Below are 15,000 nucleotides of genomic sequence, written 5' to 3'. Positions count from 1 at the left end.
CTGTAGAAGAAATTAAATAACCAATCAAGTTTACGTGGAAAATATATCGTTTTAAGATCAACAAAACTCTAGCCACCTGTATCCTAAACTTCAGGTGTATCACAGGTGAGCAGAAAACCCATTAGTAGGAGTGACAATATTGCTAGGGAAGTTTATTTATTTATTTATTTTTTTTCAACACTAAAATCAGTAGGAATTCTTAATCAGCCACCTTGATTTTTTTTTATTTTTTAGGTGAGAAGAATCAGGAAAATGTGTAGACGGATATCTTCTTTTCTTCTTCCTTCCTCCTCTTCTTCCTTCTTCTTCCTCCTCTTGTTCCTCCTTCTTCCTCCTCCTCCTTTTTCTCCTTCTTAACCAGTCTCCATGATTTTTTTTGTAAAGTCAGAAGAATCAGGAAATTGTATATACGATTTTTTCTTCTTCTTCCTCTTCCTTCTTCTTCTTCACATCTTCTTTTTCTTCCTACTTCTTCTTTTTCTCCCTCCTCCTCCTCCTCCTTCTTAATCAACCTACATGATTTTTTTTTTGTAGTCAGAAGAATCAGGAAATTTTTGATACGATTTTTCCTACTTCCTCTTCTTTCTTCTTCCTCTGCTTCTTCTTCTACTTCCTCCTCCTCCTCCTCCTTTTAACCCTCTCCACCGGCCACAATGGACGTGTTGCAGTCACTTCCGATACTACCCTACTCTCCAGCCGGATCCTGATTTCATTTAACTTACTCACGAGTCTTCAATACTTCCTGAATTTCCTATGATTTTAAGATTACAATATTATAATGAAAGACTGAAAAACCAATTAAAAAAAACAGGAAAAGAATGCCAGAATAAACCACAGAATAAGCAAACAAAAGAAATGATAAGGAAGGAGAGAAAAGCAACTGTGAAGAAACAAATGCGAAGGAAAATAAAAAGGAATTAAAACAAGCAAAAAAATAACATGACTGAAATGAAAACAGGGAAGAGGAAGAACAGAGAACAGTAAATATTAAATGACAAGAACAAAGACTAAAGAAAAAAGGGCGAAACAAAGGAAGAGATAATAAGGAAGAGGTGAAGGAAAAATGACGAATTAAGATGAAGGAAGAAATGATGGAGGGAGAATTTATGGGGCGAAAATTAATCAGTGAGGAGAATGAAGGAAGGGAAGGAAGGAAGGACAAAATGATGATCGACACACACACACACACACACACACACACACACACACACACACACACGTGGAACGGAAATGGCATAGAGACAAATGTAAAAACTAAACGTGAAAGGATGCAAAATAACAACAATAAAGACACAGAAGTTAACGAAAAAGAAAATATAAAAGTTTGTGTAGATGTGGAGAAGGCGGAAGTGAGAAAGAATAAGAGAAATCAGAGGAAAGAATAACGATAAGAAAGAGAGGTAAAGAAATCTCTCTCTCTCTCTTCTTTATCATCACGCTTATTCTTCCCTTCTTTACCATCTCCCCTATGCTTGTTCCTTCAAATACCTCTCTCTCTCTCTCTCTCTCTCTCTCGTAACCTGAGCTCACCGCAACACATGACACCCGTTTCTTCCTTATCTTCCTACCCTGACAGACGAATGGGGAAATTAAGTAGTATTTCTTGTCACTCTTAATTATCCTCTCTTCCTCCCCCTCTCTCTCTCTCTCTCTCTCTCTCTCTCTCTCTCTCTCTCTCCCTAGCTTCCCGTCACACAGTATTACAACACCAGTAACTAAACCTTCAAATTGGAAATAATCAGACGGAAACCACGACCAAAGCAATGCCCACAAACGACGAAGGTAAGAATGAGATACAATCGTGGAAAGTGACTGAGATACTGAAAATCATCATCATCATTATTATTATTGGTATTATCGTTATTATTATTATTATTATTATTATTACTACTACTACTACTACTACTACTACTACTGCACTACTACTACTACTACTACCCTCAATCAGAGCTCCCTCAACACTAATAACAAATCCAAACCATTGAGCTGACCTGTATTTGGAAGAGCGTATACGTGTCATCCAGCATGAGTATCTTGACGGCTAGCATCTTGCCCCCGACCTTCTTTGGCGTCGCCGGCGGAGTTCTTATCGCGCTGCCACCACCGCCACCGCCGCCGCCGTCTCTGCCGCCGCCACGGTCCTCCCCGCCTCCCCCTCCGCCGCCGCCGCCTCCACCCAGGGACCGCCCACCGCCGCCCACGTCAGCCCCCGCCATCGCCCACGTCGTGTGTCTTCACGCTGACCTCACAGCATCTTACGGGCCTGAAACAACAACGATAATTATGACAACAACAACAACAATAATAATAACACTACTACTACTACTGCTACCAGCAACAAAATTATTATTATTATTATTATTATTATTGTATTCTCACATCCTTCGGGGCGTGAAGGTTATTATTATTATTATTATTATTATTATTATTATTATTATCATCATCATCATTATTTACACAGTAACGACTTAATCACGTCATTCCACACACACGTATCGTCAACTGATCAATCTGCGTCACGTAATACCTCCATTGCGTCACTTTATCTCCGTCACACACACACACACACACACACACACACACACACACGCAGATCTAGTCAACTTACACAGGCTATCAGCGTCACGTCACAACTCAGAATAGGTCACCTCACAATCCTATCACTTTACAGATTAAAAAAAAAAAAAAAAAAAAAAAAAAAAATCATCTCACTACTCGTATATATATATTTTTTTAATCCTAATTTTGCTATCTACCCACCTCTCTCTCTCTCTCTCTCTCTCTCTCTCTCTCTCCATACACAAAACATGAAAGCGCTCTTGGATTCTGACTTATATTTAGCCATGTGCAAGGTCAAGGTGTTGTTATAGGCAATTAAATACCTTATTGTGATGATGATGATGATGGTGATGATGAAGACAACGACAATAACAATGATGATGATGATTATGATGGTGGTGGTGGCGGTGGTAGTGGTGGTGGTGGTGGAAGGGTGAGTGAGTGAGTGAGTGAGTAAGTTCGCATCATTTAAGGTAAAACTATTGTAATCTCAAATCAACTTATCCATCTATAGCCAGGCGCCACAATGGAATTAACGTCAGCAAAATTACTTCCTTCTTACCCTCACATCATGATTATTTTCAGCTTCTGAGATATTTTTCATTCTATTTATTTTTATTTATCTATTTACTTATTTACTGAGATCAGATGCAGCCGTGCCTTATTTAACCCCATCAGTATTAATTATTCTATCGTCCTTTCACTTTCATCTGGCCCAGATTCTCGTCCTTTTGCAGCTAATTTCACGTAGCTCAGTGGATGAATAACAATGCTAGGGCTCTGCATATTTTCCACAGCACTTCCTCTTGACTAGCATCATATTCTAGTGTCAATCTCTTATTACATCTCAGCATTCCTAAAGGAGAGATGACAATTTAGACCAAGTAAGAGAACAACTCCCTTCCCCACATTAGTTTCCCCCCCCAACTTCAACCCACAGCAGTTCATGTCCACCTGTTATTTATTTATTTTATTTTTTAATGAATTCAGAACACCTGTGATCTGGTGTATGGATTTTTCTTTTATTTAATCTGTTTTTCCTTCCTCTCTACATCTTCTATTTATTGTACCTACCTCCAGAAGCTAAAATACGACGTCACCCTTACAACGCCCTTTACGTATCAAACTCTTATGACAATCAGGTAATATTATTTGGCAAAAGGGATAAGTAACAGAGGAGTTAGGATCTCTCTCTCTCTCTCTCTCTCTCTCTCTCTCTCTCTCTCCCCGCCTTGTTTTTGGTCTATCTCTATTTCGCCTAATACTGTAATCTCCCGACACAATAAATACGAAGGACGTAAGTGGATATCGGTGCTATTTTAAAGGTGAGAGAGAGAGAGAGAGAGAGAGAGTGTGTGTGTGTGTGTGTGTGTGTGTGTGTGTGTGTGTGTGTGTGTGTGTGTGTGTGTGTGTGTGTGTGTGTGTGTGTGTGTGTGTGTGTGTGTGTGTGTGTGTGTGTGTGAGTGAGTGAGTGAGTGAGTGAGTGAGTGAGTGAGTGAGTGAGTGAGTGAGTGAGTGAGTGAGTGAGTTTGCGTGCAAACAATGGAATGCAAATGAGGAAGTGAATTAGTGCAAAAACAAGAGCAAAGAAGAAGGGAGGGAGAGGGTGGGGGAGGAGCTAAAAGAAGAGAGGGAGGAGGAAGAGACAAGAGGAGATGAGGGAGGGAGAAGAGATGAGAGGGGGGGAGAGGGAGAAAGTGGAAGAGAGATGGAGAAAGAGAAAGGGCAAAGAGGAAGAGGAAGGTACAAGAAACAAGTGGAGGAGAAGAAAGAGGGGAGGAAGAAGGAGTGGGGGGAGAGAGGGAGGAAACAGAAGAGGAGGGAGAGAGGGAGGAAACAGAAGAAGGGTAAGAGGGAGGGAGGAAACAGAAGAGGGGGGAGAGAGGGAGGAAACAGAAGAGGGGGGAGAGAGGGAGGAAACAGAAGAGGGGGGAGAGAGGGAGTAAACAGAAGAGGGGGGAGAGAGGGAGGAAACAGAAGAGGGGGGAGAGAGGGAGGAAACAGAAGAGGGGGGAGAGAGGGAGGAAACAGAAGAGGGGGGAGAGGGAGGAAACAGAAGAGGGGGGAGAGAGGGAGGAAACAGAAGAGGGGGGAGAGAGGGAGGAAACAGAAGGGAGGGGAGAGAGGGAGGAAACAGAAGAGAGGGGAGAGAGGAAGGAAACAGAAGAGGGGGGAGAGAGGGAGGAAACAGAAGAGGGGGGAGAGAGGGAGGAAACAGAAGAGGGAGAGAGGGAGGAAACAGAAGAGGGGGGAGAGAGGGAGGAAACAGAAGAGGGGGGAGAGAGGGAGGAAACTAAACAGGGGAGAGGAAGGAAAGAAACAGGAGAACGGGAGGGAGACTAAGAAGAAGGGAAAGGGAGATGAAAGGAGAGGGAGGGAGAAAAGGGAGGAAAGGAGAGGGAGGAGGAAACAGAGGAAAAGAGAAGGAGAAAGAGAAGGGGGGAGCAGGAGAGAAACAAGAAGAGAGGAGAGGGAGGAAAAGGGAAGAGAAAGAGAGAGGAGAGGGAGGGAAAAACAGATGAGGTGAGTGGAGAGAAAGAAGAGGGGAAGAAAAAGAAAACAGAAGAGGGGAAAGAGGAAGAAAGGAGAGGAGGAAAAGAGGGAAATAACAGAAGAGGGGAGAGGGAGGAAACGTAAGAGAAGGAAGGGATGAGGGGAAATGAAGGGTGTAATGACGTGAGATGAAGTGCAGATCAAGGGGAAGTGTGAATGGATTAAGAGAGGGGAGAGGCGGTGAGATGGGGAAGTACAGGAAATGAATGAGGGGAGGAAATGAAGAAGAGGAAGGAAGGATGGGGAGAGAGGGAGAAAGAAGAGGGGACAGAGAGAAAAAGATTTGAAGGAAGGAGGGAGGAATGGGGAGGAAAGAGTGAGAAAGGAAGGAGAATGAGGGAGAATGAGTGAGGGAAAGAAATGAAGTAGAGGGAGAAAGGAGGGGGAGGGAGGAAGTATGTAGAGCAAGAGGGAGCGAGGGAGAAAGGAGGGGGACAGCGAGAAATTTTTGAAGGAGGGAGGGAGAAATGAGGAGGACGGTGAGAAAGGAAGGAGAGAGAGGGAGAAAGTAGTGAAAAAGGGAGAAAATGAGGGTGGGAGGGAGAGGAGAGGGGGATATGAGAAAAGCGCGGAGAGAGGGAGAGAAAAGGGGGAGAGAGGGAGGGAAAGAGGTGTGACTAAGTGAGAAAGAGGAGAAAGGAGTGGGTAAAGGAGGGAGAAAGAGAGTAAGAGGAAAAAGAGAGAGAGGAAAAAGGGGGAGCAGGGCAGAGAGGAAGACAAGAGGAAGGAAGAGAGGGAGACAGGAACAGGAGGGAGAGGGAGAGACCAGGGAGAGGAGAAAGAAATGAGAATGAAGGGAAGAGGGAGAGAAGAAAGCAGATAAAGGAGGGAAAGGTAGAAAGAGACAGCAAGGTACCAAGGAATGAAGTAAGAATGAAGGTAAAGAAAGCAGGTAAAGAAAGAAAAAATGAGAGAGAGAGAGAGAGAGAGAGAGAGAGAATAAAGTGACACTAGGTAAAGGAGAGCGTGAGAATCCTTACAATAAAAGATAAGTGAGTGAGCAAGAGGGTGTGACAGTGTGTAAGAAAATTAAAGACAGTGAGAAAAAAGGACTTAGTGGCGGAGGTGAAAGACACTGCATAAAAGTGACAATAAAAATGGTTAAAGAAAGAGGAGGAAAGTGTGTGTGTGTGTGTGTGTGTGTGTGTGTGTGTGTGTGTGTGTGTGTGTGTGTGTGTGTGTGTGTGTGTGTGTGTGTGTGTGTGTGTGTGTGTGTGTGTGTGTGTGTGTGTGTGTGTGTGTGAGAGAGAGAGAGAGAGAGAGAGAGAGAGAGAGGGGGGGGGTGAGAGAGGTGCAGGTCGCCTTGAAAAGTGTACCTATTGATTTTCCCCAGGTCTGCTCTGGCTCCTCTTTCCCTCCTTTCCTTCCCTCTTTCCCTCCTTCTAATCTTGTCCTTCCCTCTCCTTCCTTGTCCTGCAGTGTCCTAGGTTGTCCTGCACTGTCCCCTCATGCCCTCTTCCTTGTCCTGACCTGTCCTGCTTTGTCCTACGCTGTCCTCGCTTCTTGCATTTCCGCGCCCCGAAGTCCTTCCCTGACCTACAACGTCCTACGCTGTCCTTCCTTGTCCTACGCTGTCCTTCCTTGTCCTACGCTGTCCTTCCTTGTCCTACGCTGTCCTTCCTTGAGTCCAAATATGTCCTCCTGTGTCCTACCTTGTCCTGCGCTGTCCTTCTTTGATCTACACTGTCCTTCCTTGTCCTACCTGTCCTTCCTTGTCTTAAACTGCCCAAATATGCCTCCCTATGTCCTTTCTTGCACTCCTGTGTCCTTCCTTGTCCTCATGTGTCCTTCCTTGTCCTAAACTGTCCTTCCTTGTCCTCATGTGTCCTTTCTTGTCCTAAACTGTCCTTCCTTGTCCTAAACTGTCCTTCCTTGTCCTCCTGTGCCCTTCCTTGTCCTACACTAATGGTTCTCTGCCTTTTTCCCACCAATCCCTTTGAGGTCGCTACACTGCCTCTCAAACCCACAGATAACAACACCCCAGCATCACTTATAAATACTTGCTTACTCACATTTCTATCTATTTTGTATCTATTTTTTTTACTTCTGTCAATCATCTACTTACATTTCTATCTATTTTTTTACTTACATTCCTATCTATTTTTACTTTTAATTACCTACTTACATTTCTATCTTTATTTTCCTTCTGTTCATTCCCTACTTACACTTCTGTTTATTTTTTACTCGCCCTTCAATTACCTACTTACACTTCTATCTACTTTTTGCTTCTGTTAATTACCTACTTACACTTCTATCTACTTTTTGCTTCTGTTAATTACCTACTTACACTTCTATCTACTTTTTGCTTCTGTTAATTACCTACTTACACTTCTATCTACTTTTTGCTTCTGTTAATTACCTACTTACATATCTATTTTTTCTCTCCCTTCAATTATATACTTACACTTGTACCTATTTTCAACTTCCTCTTTCAATTATCTACTTACACTTCTATCTATTTTCTACTTCCTCTCTCAATTAATTATCACAGCAGACAACAGTGCAAATTACGTGGAAATATATTTATGGAGAACATTTGCCAATATGAAATTTTACATACACATTCAGTTCACAAAAACTTTAATTGAAATAAACAAATAAAAATAATAATCCTAACTTTTTTACCACTCGCAAATTAAAAAAAAAAAAATCCTAAAATATAATGTCTCCCACATTCAATATTTTCTACGTAATCTATTCTATCTACCTATTGCCAGACGCCCCAATCCCGTAAAGGGTGGCCACAAACAAATCGCCTCCACGTCGCCCTGTCCCCCACCATTTCGCTGCCCTCCCCCCAGCTCACATCCCCCTCTCTCATATCCCTCTCCACTTCATCCCTCCATCTCATCCTCGACCTCCCCCTCCCTCCCTCCAAACACCAAAAATCCAACTATAATGAAAACAGACAAACACTTGGCAAATAATTATACCAATGGGGGCGGATTAATATCAGAATGCTTTGTAATCGCAGGTGTGTGTGTGTGTGTGTGTGTGTGTGTGTGTGTGTGTGTGTGTGTGTGTGTGTGTGTGTGTGTGTGTGTGTGTGTGTGTGTGTGTGTGTGTGTGTGTGTAGCCTACTCCTTATAAATATTCAGTTACACCAACACTTTAACTTGACACTCCACCACCTGTCCTGTTTTGTCCTACATTGTCCTGTCTTGTCCTACACTGTCCTACCTTGTCCTACACTGTCCTACTTTGTCCTACACTGCTTCTACTACCCTAATTAAAAGAAGTTCAAACACAGCTACACACTGACGTCAAACACAGACACAGACACACACACACAACATTCTCTCTCTCATGATTAACCAGCTTCGAAAAAATGGTCCTTAAAATATGACAAAAACCTTCCCCTCTCCCTTTCCTAAAACAAAAACAAAAAACGAAAAAAAAAACACGAAGCTGAAAAGACAAGTGACGAAAAAAGGTGACAGAGAAGAAGTGAATGTAAACAGATGGGGGAAAGATAAATGGAATATGATGGGATGGCACGCACACACACACACACACACACACACACACACACACACACACACACACACACACACAGGCAGACCCGGATAGACAAACAGACATAGACAGAAGAACACACAGATAAATTGATACAGAGAGAGAGAGAGAGAGAGTATAACCCCCTCACCCTTATTCCCAGTTCCTCTCAATCATTCTCTCCACATTTCCTCCTTGATCCCCACCATCTCATTTTCTCCTCTCCTTCTGTCCTCCTCCTCACCTCATCTCCTTCCTCTTTCCTCCTCATTCATCTCACATCACCCATGAAGAAAGGCAAATTGAACTTCGAGGTCTATCTAGCAAATTCTAATGCCATCTAAACTTATCTATACTTTTCTAAACACACACACACACACACACACACACACACACACACACACACACACACACACACACACACAAAACCAGCTATATAGAGTGGCAACAGAGGCTCTCATCTTATAAGGGCCTCTCTCTCTCTCTCTCTCTCTCTCTCTCATTCATTTCTATTTGCCTTTTTACACCCCTTCAATACGATGACGAGATAAATTATATTCTTCCGACTCCCACACATGTATTTTCAGCCTAAAGAAGGGCCTATAAAATATATATATATATATATATATATATATATATATTATATATATATATATATATATATATAGAGAGAGAGAGAGAGAGAGAGAGAGAGAGAGAGAGAGAGAGAGAGAGAGAGAGAGAGCGGGGAAAAAGGAGATTAACAGATTTACGGGGGGAGGGCAGGGAGGGAAAGACGAAAAGAGGATAGAGGTGAAAGAGGGAAAGGAAGGGAGGAGGTAGAGAAAGAAAGGGAGGTAAATCTCTCTCCCTCTGTGTGTGTGTGTGTGTGTGTGTGTGTGTGTGTGTGTGTGTGTGTGTGTGTGTGTGTGTGTGTGTGTGAGAGAGAGAGAGAGAGAGAGAGAGAGAGAGAGAGAGAGAGAGAGAGAGAGAGAGAGAGAGAGAATAAAGTCAGTGAAGGAGGGAGGGTATGGAGGAAGAAGACGTGTCAATGACCATCCTCATTAACAACAGAATTCCCCAGCCCCCACCCCCCTCCTCTCTCTCTCTCTCTCTACCAGCCACAAGCCTACCCACCGTCGTCCTAACCTACTTACGACCTACCTACTTCTTTACCTGTCTACTTACCTCTCCAACACTGATGTATCTACCTGCCCTTCTCACCTGCCTCTCTCCCACCTACCTAACTATCGACCTATTTACCTTGCTATCTACCCACCTATCTATTGTACTGGCTCACTTTCTCACTCACCCTCTACCACTCATTTACCTACCTACCTTCCTACCTACCAACCAACCTACCTACCTTCCTACCTACCAACCAACCTACCTACCTTCCTACCTACCAACCAACCTACCTACCTTCCTACCTACCAACCAACCTACCTACCTACCTTCCTACCTACCAACCAACCTACCTACCTTCCTACCTACCTACCTACCAACCAACCTACCTACCTACCTACCTACCTACCTTCCTACCTACCTACCTCCTACTATGACTAAAATTTGTCCATCTCTTCTTCACTACTTTACCTGCTACCTACCGGGTACTACCTACTCCCTACCTACCTACCTACTTATGCTACGTACTAACTACCCCACCCTACCTACCTACCTGCCTACCTACCTACTTACCTACCTACCGATACATAAGTACATACATACATACACACATAAGTACACATATACATTCATACGTATTCCAATACTATCAACAGGCCAGTCTACTTACAAAAATAACTACCCAGTCATACTACTAACAATATAATTTTCCGACCTACTTACCAAACTACTAACACCACATCCATGAATCCCCCGTAAAGCAAGGCAACATCCAATACTCTCAAATTATCAGTCTACTTACACCACCTACCCCGCCGTCCTACCTACAGAACCAACTTACGTACCTACCTACTTACAGCCTACTAACACCACACCCAACCATTCCCCCGTTCAATAAGACACCATTTCAATTGTCAGATGTGAAGCCTACTTACACCAACAATTGCCACCTACCCAGCCGTCCTACCTACGTACCTACTTACCAAGTCCCCCCTCCCCCCCCCCCGGTTCCGCCCCCAGCAAAATCAATATCCTAAAGCAGACCCCTGTGGTTTCTGCCCCCCCCCCCGGCAACTCGTCCCCCTCCCTCATCTTGCTTGCTTTATTCTGACTTAACTCTCTCTCTCTCTCTCTCTCTCTCTCTCTCTCTCTCTCTCTCTCTCTCTCTCATGTAGTCCGATTCCATTTCTGTCCTTTGTCCTGCTTTATGTTATGCTCTCGCTCTCTCTCTCTCTCTCTAATGTAGTCTGATACCATTTTTGTGCTACTTTAATTATGTTATGCACCTCTCTCTCTCTCTCTCTCTCTCTCTCTCTCTCTCTCTCTCTCTCTCTCTCTCTCTTAATTAAGTATATTCACATGTAAATGTAATAATAGTTGAACGTAATACTCCACTCTCCTTTCCTCCCTCCCTCCCTCCCTCCCCTCTTTCCCTTTCATCTCCTCCCTCCCTCCCTGTCTTTTCTCCTTTATTATCTTTCTTCTCCTTTCTCTTCTCTCTCTCTCTCTCTCTCCCACATTTCCTATCTTATTTCCCTCCCTCTCTTTCACTCTTCCTTGTCTCATTTACTGTCTTCTCTTATTCTTATCTCTCCTCTTTCTCAATCTTCTCTCTTGTTTCACCTCTCCTCATCTCCATCTCTTCACTGTTTTCTTCTTCCTCTGCTATTTTTCCTCTCTCTCTCTCTCTCTCTCTCTCTCTCTCTCTCTCTCTCTCTCTCTCCCGACTAATTTCATCTGCTTCCATTTTTGCCTTACGTCTTACTTTTTATGCCGTCCATTCTCTCTCTCTCTCTCTCTCTCTCTCTCTCTCTCTCTCTCTCTCTCTCTCTCTAGGGACGTTTATGTGGATATATGAGGTGAAGAAAGCAGAGGGAAAGGATGAATATGGAGTAAAGGAAAAGAGGAGGAGGAGGAGGAGGAGGAGGGAGGGAGGGAAGGAAGTGATGAGAAAGAAGATGAAGATGGAAAATGGAAAAAGAAGGAAGAGATGAAATGGTAATGGGAGTGAGAAGCCTCGGGGGAAGGAAGTGAAAGAAGAGAGGGAGAAGAAAACAATAAGGGAGAAAGAAGGGTGGACGAAGGAAAGGGACAGCTTGGGGAATGGAAGAGTGGGGAAGGGAGACAATTAAATTAAAGATATCAGTGAAAATAAATAAATAAATAAAATATGAAACCAGTAGTGCCCTCCTCCTCAAGATGGCGTATATTTAAGGTAATTTTTGCAACTACATATATTTTTTCTCCCCACAGGAAATATCTCATATATTTCAAGAGTTAATGAAGGCTGCATATAACTTTAATTGACTGAAAAAGTTCCACCAATTTCAATTAAGGAGCTGTTTTTTTTTTATGCAATGAAGAAGGAACCAAATGCCAGGAACCAGCAAGACTGTTCTCTCCATAAAGAATAAATAAATAAATAAATAAATAAATAACAAGATAACAGAGACCCAAATTCAAGATCTATATTCACTGAGTTAAAACACACACACACACACACACACACACACACACACACACACACACATTTTCGTCCCTTTCACAGCTTATTTCACATAGGTCAGTGGCAGAAAAAGACACTGCTACAGCTCTACATCCTCTCCATTGCACTTTTTCGTGACTATCATCATATTCTAGTGTTAATCTGTTGTTACAGCTCAGCATTCAAGATGGAGAGATGGCAAATTCAGACCAAGTTTGAGTGAAATGAGTATAGCTGAGTTAATGAAGGCTACATCTAACCCTTCCAGTTATAAAAGTCTCCTGAGCTTAAGAAATTCGTCTGCTGATACTAAGAATAAACATTGGACGTCTTCAAGGTGACGAGGGTAATATGGAGACAAGAAATCACCTGTATTCACCTGTATTATGATTTTTATTTTTTTATCTTTAATTTTTCAGACTCACGGCCAAGGTTACTCTGGTATGACACTGGTATTACATCCATTACAAATAACACCAAGCAAGGCAACGCAAAAATACCAAGGGATCTTAATGACTTAGTTATTTATAAGTGCGAGTTGAAAGCTTTATCTTGTTATTTTTACACCTGGTCACGTATAGATTATGAATTATAAAATACTCTCTCTCTCTTTCTCTCTCTCTCTCACACACACACACACACACACAAACATACACTACCAACAACTGCCTCTCTCTCTCTCTCTCTTCTTAATCTCCTCCCCCCTCCAGTGCCACCCCCCCTTGACACACATCCGACACCCTACGTGATAATCTGACACTGCCACTCTCTCTCTCCTCTCACTTTTTTTCCCCTCCGTTCCCTCTTTCTCTCATCTTTTTCGTCTTCAGTTTTTTATGTTCCTCCCGCCCTCATTCTCTCTCTCTCTCTCTCTCTCTCTCTCTCCCCCCCCCCTGTCTCCGTTTTAACTGTTACTATTCTCGTTACCAATACCTTTTTAGCTCACATGAGAACACAGGGCTAATAATAATAATAATAATAATAATAATAATAATATGGGTTAAGTTTTCGTACAGTCGCGCCATTATGTACTGGTATTCGGTAAATTTCTAAACACTACTTTTTGGCAACTATGGAAATGAACTACTTAAAAATGGCGTTACCAAAATATAACAGTACTCTCTCTACCAGCAGCCACGATAAAAAAAAAAATAATAATAATAAAAACAAATAAAAATATATATCCCAACAAACTTTTAAGGGTATAGCATTACAGAATCACCATCGAGTCTGCTGAGCCGCATCGCTAAACACTGCACTTCCCTTAACTTATCGGATGTAAACAAACCGACGCCATCTTGGATTACCCACAAGGCCCCGCGCACAAACAAACGCGCCATTCTCCTCCATACACACGCGTGACATCGACCTCTTTAAGGCCCTTTTTTACAACCTCTCACTCTGTTAACGGCTCTTTTGATGATAACGGCGGTGGGAGAATTAGTAGTCGACAGCCCGTTGTGGAAAAAAGTAAAAGGTAAAAATAACAGCTAAGTAGAGCCTTGTTTTCCTGAGTAGTATCCACAAACTGACCGCCTATAATTATCTGTTCACTTATCTAATTTATCTGTTTACTTATGTACTCCGTGGCATTTAATGACCTACACAAACGAACCTCCGTTCCTACTCATTAACAAACCCGCCTTCAACGATAAAACACCATCAAAATATACTCCTACTTTGTACCATAACTCCTTCAAGCCTATGACGTATTTTTCCACTTATTTCTCCCATTTACAACCGATTTAACTCATCTTCAGGGACACGTCTTGCAGTGAGGGAATAATTGAAGGCTGTATCAAAGCCCTCTAAATCAGTCTCTCGTTACCTGAATAATATCACCAAGAGATAGCAAGGGGGCTCCCCCACATACAGCTCTCCTCAACAAAGTGGAATCAAATGCTTTTCGTCTCATTAACTCCTCTCCTCTTACAGGCTTCATTCAACCTCTAACTCTTCGCCGCACTGTTGCATTTTTATCTCTTTTCTATCGCTACTTCAATGGCCACTGCTCCTCTGAAATGTCTGCTTGCATCCGTCCACCACTAAAGCGGGCGCGTTGCACCCATCTAGCAACAAACTCGCATCCCTTTTCTGTCAACTCTCAAATGCAAGAGTTAACCAATGCTCCCAGTCCTTCACGTATGCAACAGGTCAACTCCGGAACTGTCTTCCTCTGTCTGTATTTCCTACTGCCTATGACGTCCAGTCTTTTAAACGCAGTGTGTCTAGGCATCTCGAAATTAACGTTCTTGAATTTAGCTCTCTATTATCTTGTTTTTTTTTTTTCGTGGAGGGAACAAGTTGCAGGCTTCTAGCCCTTGGTTCCTTCTTCCTTGCATAAAAAAAAAAAAGCCCCCCTCACCCCTAAGCCCCCCTCACCCCCAAGCCACCCTCGCCTCCTAAGACCCCCTCACCCTCTATGCCACTCTCGCCCCCTAAGCCACCCTCGCCCCGCCATCATGTACGCCTACACTATATCGTTTTTTAACCCGGAAAGACTGACTGGAAAAGTTACACGCACACAGGGATCTAGATACAAACGTTCACAGGCTCCAAATACGCACACACGAAAGAGAGATGCGCACACGCCTCCACATCGATTAGAGAGAGAGAGAGAGAGAGAGAGAGAGAGAGAATGCTGAAAATGTAAAGGGATGCGGAGAGAAGCGTATAAGAAATTAACAAAAAAAAAAGACAAGAAGGCGTATAAGAAATTAACAAAAAAAAAAGACAAGAAGGCAGAGTCAAAACGAAAGAGAAAAAAAAATGGAGCAACAATAGGGTGAACAATAATGGGACAA

At 42.9% G+C, this 15,000-nt stretch overlaps 1 protein-coding gene across 2 annotated transcripts in view; it reads right to left on the bottom strand.

The window, feature by feature from the left end:
- Cdep (Chondrocyte-derived ezrin-like domain containing protein) overlaps positions 1–15,000 on the bottom strand; it is a 182,112-nt gene that overhangs the window by 83,004 nt on the left and 84,108 nt on the right. For both annotated transcript variants that reach the window (XM_080283943.1, XM_080283949.1), the window contains exon 2: positions 1,992–2,263. In XM_080283943.1, the coding sequence (XP_080140069.1) occupies positions 1,992–2,216 (225 nt within the window). In that variant the 5' untranslated portion in view covers positions 2,217–2,263. The remainder of the gene's footprint in view (positions 1–1,991; positions 2,264–15,000) is intronic.

The sequence above is a fragment of the Coenobita brevimanus genome, chromosome 13, assembly GCF_032717465.1.
Source record: "Coenobita brevimanus isolate Jiangsu-jjx chromosome 13, ASM3271746v2, whole genome shotgun sequence".
Lineage (NCBI taxonomy): Eukaryota > Metazoa > Arthropoda > Malacostraca > Decapoda > Coenobitidae > Coenobita > Coenobita brevimanus.
The sequence above is the reverse complement of the archived record's forward strand: the minus strand, read 5'-3'. Positions and strand labels throughout refer to the sequence as shown.